This window comes from Anomalospiza imberbis, chromosome 2 (assembly GCF_031753505.1).
Source record: "Anomalospiza imberbis isolate Cuckoo-Finch-1a 21T00152 chromosome 2, ASM3175350v1, whole genome shotgun sequence".
In the NCBI taxonomy this organism is placed as follows: Eukaryota; Metazoa; Chordata; class Aves; order Passeriformes; family Viduidae; genus Anomalospiza; species Anomalospiza imberbis.
Window position 1 is genome coordinate 51,525,641 of NC_089682.1, and position 8,261 is coordinate 51,533,901.

General features: G+C 43.5%; 1 protein-coding gene across 2 annotated transcripts in view; it reads right to left on the reverse strand.

Moving 5' to 3' along the window:
* DCBLD2 (discoidin, CUB and LCCL domain containing 2) overlaps nucleotides 1-4,482 on the reverse strand; it is a 39,042-nt gene extending 34,560 nt beyond the window's left edge. Inside the window, exon 1 of one of the 2 annotated variants that reach the window (XM_068180986.1) lies at nucleotides 4,154-4,482. In XM_068180986.1, the coding sequence (XP_068037087.1) occupies nucleotides 4,154-4,268 (115 nt within the window). In that variant the 5' untranslated portion in view covers nucleotides 4,269-4,482. The remainder of the gene's footprint in view (nucleotides 1-4,153) is intronic. The other variant, XM_068180984.1, reaches the window with a different exon arrangement.
* Between the last annotated feature and the right edge of the window lie 3,779 nt (nucleotides 4,483-8,261).

Sequence of the window (8,261 nt, forward strand, 5' to 3'; positions counted from 1 at the left end):
TGCCCTCCTCCTCATGAAACACTTAATCTGATGTTAATTTGAGGGACAATAAATCTCTCATGCAAAGATCTGAGGGTCTTTTTAATCAAAATAATTCCTTTTGGATTTGGCTGTGACTCCCTTTCTTCCAGATCAGCCCAGCCAAGGACAACGGATACAAAGGGCAGTGAGACACCACCCCATCTAATTTAGCAAGAAGAGGAACTGGCACTTGTGCGCAAGGCAGCACATGACAATCGCTCGTGTGACAGACGGCTTTGTGGCAGTGCTTTGTACTCACGTGCCCAGAGCTCTCTGCAGCAAAAGAAGACACACCTGCAACAGGCTACCCCAGCAGCTAGAATCCTTGTCAGCCCCTGGCATAGCAGGAGATCATCCCTTCCAGGACCCTGAGGGAGAAGCTGCAGCCGCTGGATATGCAGCTAGAGCCATCTTCTCTTTGCCTCATTCCTTGTCCCCAAACTACAGCTGATGGATCAGCACCTGCTCAGTTCTGGACTGGCCGCAGCCAGAGCCACCACTGCCTACTGCCTGCAGGAGGGACAAGCAGAGGTGAGACCAGGAGTGCTGCGGAGAGGAGAGCACACCAAGGAACTGATGAGAAACAAGGAAAACACAAATGACCCACAAATACTGCGGCTGAGTCCCCGAACACAAGGCATGGAAAACCATTTTATGAGGCTCAATGTGCACAGGCACATGAGTTCTTTCATTTTTCAGATGACGGTAACTCAGCACCAGACATTCAGAAATTATTTTTCTGTGCTACACCGCAGCAAACATTTTTAAACTACTTTGGTGAATCCCTTCTTTGCATTTTGTTCAACGAGGCTTGAGCATATAACAACATCCTGATGGGCTGCTATTTGTTTAGAACAAAATGTGGGAATCTCATTCAAAAACAAGCATCCAACAATATTTTTTTTTTTAGCCTGCAAATAAATCTGCTTCAAGTCATTGGGGAATCAGCTTCAGAATAAAAGGTTCCTTTTAACTTTAGGCACTTTTCCCCAGTTTTACAGATACATTGGTATCCACTAGGAATCCCAACAGATGGCTACCAAACCAGTTTGTGTGGTAACAAAGTTCTTACTCTACAGACTGTACAAGCTTCACACCTTCAAAATTACTGACACATTATTCAACTTCTACTTTGATGAAAGCTAAGCAACCATTCCTCCTCTAGCTGTGTTTTTTTAAATTAAAAAAAAAAAGGTTAAACTCAGCTAATGAACAGACCATACCAAATTTATGTCAATACCTAAACATCTGCTAAGAACGCTGTTTCTCAAAATTCAATCCACAAAGAGCAGCAAGCTTAGCTGCTGGCTTGCTTTCATTCACACCTGCCTAATTACATGAAAAACAAAAAAAAATACTCTAAGTATTTTTCAAATACCAATTTCCTTGCAACCAGGATCTAGAATCACTACAGAACTGTTTCAAAAATCACAAAAGCTAACTTGCACAGCCATCAGCTAGACAGTCCCCAAGGCACGATATTATGAAATGCAGCATAAGGCAACTCTGAAGGTGTTAGAGCTAATAGAAAATGCTCAATTTTCAAAGACAACAACACACTCAAGTTCAAGTCCTTGACCAAGGAATTCTGAATTACATACACTGAATGATTTTAAATATGATAGACTGAAAAAAATTCTACTTGAATCCTACAAGATAATACAGTGGGCTACTATGAAAAACATATTCACCACACCAATACCTGCACTTTTTCATTTCTCAGTTTGCTGCTGTCTGGAAGGAGAGGAGTACCATTTGACCCAATACTATAAACAAGCTTCACATTGACCAAAATAATGTTATTTTTAAATCAGTTCAAACCAGTAAGGTGCTCTACAGAAAAGCATGTGAGAAATGAAAACACTATCTTCAGGAAAAGATTTAAATACCATGTTGTATGTGAGCCTTAGGGCTGCTGAACAGTAGAAAAGAAAATGAAGAATTACTTAGTAACAGAGGATCAGCCTCTCTCAGGTAATGAATGAAGCTAGGTTCCTACATAGTATCACTAACTCTACTTTTGTAAAAGAGCTTTAAAGCAGCTTTAATTGAAGAAATCCCCAAGTCTTGGTTACTTTCATTGTTAATCAAGATATTCCCTTAGAAGCCTGATCACATATTTAATGCCCTAATTGAGTAGTAACTTTGCGCAGACCTTCAAGACCTCGATAGCAGCTTCATTTCTAGATGGGATTCCTTAGACAAATCAGAATTATGTCAGCATTTAGAGATACAGGACATGGGCTCCCCAACCTTCCCTGGGATAAGATAAATGAAAATATTTTGGCAAGGAAACAATCCCTCACTAGCAGAACTCTTCTTAGAACCCTCCAGCAGTTTCTCATATTGAAGCATTGTATTTGACAATACCAGAGCCCCCCACCTTAAAACAAGCCCTATTTTTCTTTAGCAAATAAAATGAAGCTTGCCAATAAAAAGGTTCCCCTCCTGCTCAAAAGTGAAACTTCTGAGCTAACTTTAAGCATTAACTAGAGAAACACTGCAAACTGAAATCTGGGTAGAAGTTCTTCATCAGTTTCCCAAAGTACAGAAAAATGAAGTTTCACACATACCTAAAAGCCTGCTGTCCTCGCAAGTGTCACTTCTTGCTGCATAGTCCCACCCCCTTTAACACACCCCTGACTACTCAGTGAGCCATTTCGACTCAATCATCTGCAGATAAATTATGACTCTTCCCTACCCCCACAGTTATTTCAGTCTTCTCCTAGAATAACAAACTCTGTCTGCTCACCAAAAGGTCAGACAAGTGTCAGGTCAGCACAAGCATGATGCTCCTACAGCATGAACTAACACCTTGCTGCTGCCTGCCTCATCCAGCAGCAACCTTCAAAAGACTAAATGTTAAAATAGCCCAATTTCCTCTCGAAAGCAAATGGGTCTTCTCCAGCTCCATTATAAATTACAAGAAAACAAACCCAGCTGTGTCAAATGCTTATTAGCATTAGTTTTGTACGTGCACAGGAACTTAAATGCAATTAGCTAGAAATAAGAGGAAAAGGTCCACACAGCTACCTTGCTCTACAGATGCAACACTGAGCTTCTAGCATTCAATTAATTAATTTTAATTAATTTAATGGTTAATTTAGATGCAAAACCAATACAGTGCATATAGTTCCTATTCCCTTTGTGCATTTAAATGCAGCATTTCTGAAATTCAACCATATTTCCATCTCTGAGATGAAAAGAAAGAGAAAGTTATGTGACAACTTAAAACAGTTTCTGAGATCAGTTTCTAAAACGATGCAAGACCAGTGCAAAAAGCAAGTGGAATTGAAAACCACAAAATTAATCTTCCCAAACCCAGAAGTGAGTTTCAGGATGCTGTCAAAACACTCACTCCCACCACTTTGTCCCAAGAACATGATCAAAGTGACAGTCACAGTGGCATCCTCTGATCTTCTGCCATGAAGTGACCAAATTGTGCCTCGTAATATTCACTGTGCTAAAGCCTGCTCATTAATTCCACCCTAGGATGAGAAATCTCGCCGATCTCTCGAAACAACAACAGCAACAACAACAACAACAAAAAAAAAAAAAAAAAAAAAAAAAAAAAGCAAGCAAACAGACAAAAAAAAAAATCCAAAAATCCACCAAAACCAAACAACCTACCACGCTGTCTGTCACACGTTCCGGACTCTCACCCCTATATACACTTCTCCATACTCTCGGGCGAGCGTGAGTTTATTTTCACAGCAAGCAGCAGCTCCCCTTTATCCGCCTCCTGACTCACACCGAACACTTCACAGCCTGCAGCTGGGGGTCACCCGCGGGCCGGGCACTCAAACCCACGCAGCCGCTGCCCTGCCCCTGTGCCCCTCCGCAGCCCCGGCTCCTGCCGAGCCGCGGTCCCGCCCCGCCCGGGTGAAGCCTCCCGCCGCCAGCTCCCCGTGGGAGTGCGACAGCGGGCAGGAAAAAATGTTTCTTGTTTAGGTGTTTTTTTTTTTTTTTTTTTTTTTTTTTTTTTTTTTTTTAAAGGGGCTCTTCTCTCGCCCTTTGTGGGCCAGGCAGGGGCCACATGTCGGGGGGCGCCCCCTCCCAGCAACAGAGCCCCGGAGGGTTGGTTCCCGCCGCCGGGGCTGCGGGGCTCGCCCGCCGCCGCTCTCGCACCCACCTTTCTGCGCCTCGGTGCCCCTTAGCAGCAGCAGCAAGAGGAGGAGGAGGCTGGGGCGGAGCAGCGAGGCCGCCCGCCGCGTCCCGGCGGGGAGCAGCCGCCCCGGGCTCACCATACCCCGCGGCGTGGCCGGCGCGCCCGGCGGTCCCAGGGCATCGCGGGCTGCGGGGCGGCCGCGCCGGGCCGCGTCTGAGCGCTGCGCGCCCGCCAGCCCGCCCGTCCCCCGCGGCCGCCCAACCGCTTCCGGGGGCGCGGCGGGGCCGCCCCGCTTCCTGCCGCCCCCTCCGCCCCGCACGGCCTTCCCCAGGCGCCGCGGAGCCCCGGGTGGCGGCGGCGGCTCCGGCGCGACCCCGCCGAGCGTGCGGGCCCCTCCGCTCCCGCCCCGAGCCGCGCCCTCCCGGCCGGACTGCGCGGGGCTCACGGCCCCAGACCGAGTCTCCGGGAGCCAGCCCCTGAATTCCCGCTCTGTTCCACCTCCGCCATCCTCTGCGAGCTGGCTACGAATATTTCATTTTTTTTGAGCTTTTTTTCCCTCGCAAAGTAGACATTAAGGCAAAATTTCTGGGAAAACCCCAAAGAAAAGTCTTTGGAAATACAAGTATTGCAGTTGTTAACAGGACGCATAATCTGGTGTCAAAGGATAAACTGGTGTCATAGCACTCCACACGCAAACGTGAACTCAGCTCTAGATGTGGGAGAGCTTGGCTATGAGGTCCCAAGCCACTGCAGCTGTAGCCCTTGTCCCCCAGCTTTTGAACGCGCACTGTGTGTGATGGGAGAGATTTCCAGTGGTTGCACTGTAAAACTTGTGTTTAGAAGAGATTGTTCTCCACTTCTCCCAAACAGCTCTACGAAACAGACAGACACTTCCTGGCCAGGACTGTCCAGTGCTGGCCCCACCAAAATGGTAGGAAAACCATCTCAGGAGCCAGTCTTACCCAATCCGCAGAGTTGCTTGAAGAAGTATTTAGATTATGTTTAGTAATTGATCTAACATTACTGTTCCTTATTAAGATGCTGAAAACTGAACTGTGTCCGAGTCTATGCTTACAGGTTATTAAGGTCTTTGTACAAGGGCTGTAGCCTGTTGGCAAAGAAACATGGAGAGCATTACTTTTCCTTCCTTGAGTACCATATCCCATACCATCCATACCCGTTGTGCCAAATCACAGAAGATTCCAGAATAGATTTGGATGCTCAGACTAGACAGCAAAATTTTGTTGCACATTTTTTATTTATTTGGCCCATACTTGTGCCACAGCTACTAGAAGGCGTCTTTTTATATAATTAGGGAATTATAAACATAAGAATTTTAGAACATTTCATATTTTTCCCCTTTTGAAATCTTTTAAGGACATGGGAAGAGACCCAAATGAAAGCAAAATCAGGGAAGTGTATCACAGATTAATCTTTTAAAAGTCATCTTGTAAGATATAATAGCCACCAAGACATCCTGCAACACCTAATGGAAGGTGAATCAAAAATAATTTACATACATTGCTTTGTCTTTCATTCACCAGACAAAGAAGTTCATGCCATAGGACACATGAAGCAGTTATATCACTACAATAACATCCTTTCTGTACTACAGAGACCACATTCCTAAGATCACCTATCATTGGTGGTATTTGTTGTGCACTGGAAAAATCACTCCTTGAATAATTTATGGCTTAGTGGTGCCGTGCATTAAGAGGAGCATCTGAACATCCTACACGTAATTCAGTAACAGACCTGACAGAGGTTTCCTCCTGTGTTATGTTCTGTTGTCAAGGTATTTTGTGAACTTGATTTAACTATTCTAAATGGTTTATTTGTGCATGTAAAAAAAGAAGTATCTGAATCTGTGAAAGAGTTGATTTCTAAATGGGATGTGAAAACTTGCAGAATTCCTAAGAGCAGCCAGAGGCCAAATTTGCCTAATCTATCTTGGAAGTTTATCCCAAAGTTACATTCCCTGACCACAAATGGTTTTTGTAGACCTTAGCTTACATATTTTGCAAAGGGAGCACCACCATCCTGACAGAAGCAATGTCAAACTATTAAAGGTTATACACCTTAAAAGACTCAAAGATTTATAAAATCTACAGAGCCCAAGGATTACCAACTGCAACTGTTTGAAAGACTTGTCTTAATACATGGTTTTCATGCAATAGAGCAATCTGAAGAATTAGATAAATCCAGATGGTAACTACAGCTTTCAGAATCTTCCTTCTGAGAAGATTCCAGCACAAAATGAGTTTATGTACACCAGCTGCAGAGTACTACATCTTTTGGTCTGTGAAAGCTCCCAGGCAACTCCTCTGGGGCAAAAAATTGTGTAAGAAAGACTTGATTTTAGTTTGTGACTTAGAACTGTCACTGTTATCAAATCAAAACAGATACAAAATTAAAATGTTGTGGGAAGCAAACACAAACATAATAACATATTATAACAATCTGATAAGGCAAATTGCCAATACCTCTTATGAAATCAGCAAAAATACAGTTTTTTCAATACGGTAAGACAGAAGACCAAACCAACTCCTTAGTGCTGATAGAATGTTTAGCCAACTAATCATTTCTGTAATGTTTCCTTCCCATTGTGAGTAACTTCTAGAGGTAACTGAAACTATCATCTCCATCTGGTTCTCTCATTTCCCTTGAGAAGCTTCTGAGTGCTGGGCTTCTTTCCCACCATAGCTCTCTAGATTTTACATTCTTTTGTTGCATTTCAAAAGCTGAATTCAGTTGGAGGGCAGGGCTGCTATCCAGAGAGAGCTCCACCAGAGGAATTCCAAGGTCTTGCATCTGGGAAGGAATAGCCCCATGCAACAGTAGAGGCTGCGAGCTGTTTGGAAGCAGAAAAGGACCTCGGTGTCCTAGAGGACAGTTTGAAGGTGTGTCAGCACTGTGCCCTTGCAGCCAAGGTGGCCAAGAGCATCTTGAGCTGTATTAACGAGAGGGCCAGGGGAACAATCTTTCTTAACACCTCATCTCAGTACTGTCACTGGTTTGTGGCTCCCTCCAGTACGAGAACAATACTGACACATGAAACAGAGTCAATCAAAAGGCCTCCAAAGGAGTCAGGGGCTGGAGAACATGATGCACCTGAAGAGGCTGATAGAGCTGGGTGTTATCACCTTGGAGAAAAGGAGACCTTGTTGCTGCTTACAACTACCTGACTGCAGGACAGGACTGGAAAATGGAAGCAGCCTCTTCTTATAGGTGCACCATGATGGCACAAGAACCAACAGACACAAATTGCAGCACAGTAAATTACATGTTCTAGCTAAAAGGGAAAAAAATACACCATGAGGATGGTCAAACACTGGACTGGATTGCCAAAGATGTTGTAGAACCTCCATATTTAGAGGTGTTCAGGACTCTCTTGGCCCTCATCAACTGATGAGATCAGTTTGAGCAAGGAGTTGAACTAGATAACCCCTGAAGGTCCCTTCTGAACTGCTATGACTGTATGATTTTAAGGCACCAAGTGATGTGCTATGAGTGAAAGTCCTATAGTTCCAGGTCTAGATGTTCTAGAACCTAGCTTTTGTTGCTCTTGGCTACTTTTTTTTTCATCTCATTTGGGATTTCTAGGTTTTGTTATAGCTTTCAGTAAAAATTGTTCTACTCCTCTCTTTGCCCTCATTTTTTCTTTACTCCAGTTTTTATTGCCTATTATGCTGATTAGTTTTTAAGAATAACAACAAAGTCTTAGTTGCAGAATGGGTTTAAGTTCATCCTTTTAGAAAGGAAAATGGGTATTGATTATATATTACATCAATGTACATAATTAGTCTCATCCTCAGAAACACATTTATAAAGCCACCATGATATATTTACCTGAGGTTCATTATTGATTCACTTCAGATATGAGCCTCATGACTGTACATAAAACACATTTATTCGACACTCTAGAGTTATTTGGTTGCTGAGTGGTTTGTGCTTTTGAAAGAGAATAAACACTGAACATTTAGTTCTGGACACTGTATATATTGAACAATCCAGGGATGCTGGTAGTAAGAAAAAAATATTTTTTTCTTATTTAAGCAGTGTAAATAGGGAAAGAAAATATTAGGGAGGATCTCTTACTGTGTTCTACTCTCAAACAAGTTCATGTTTATTG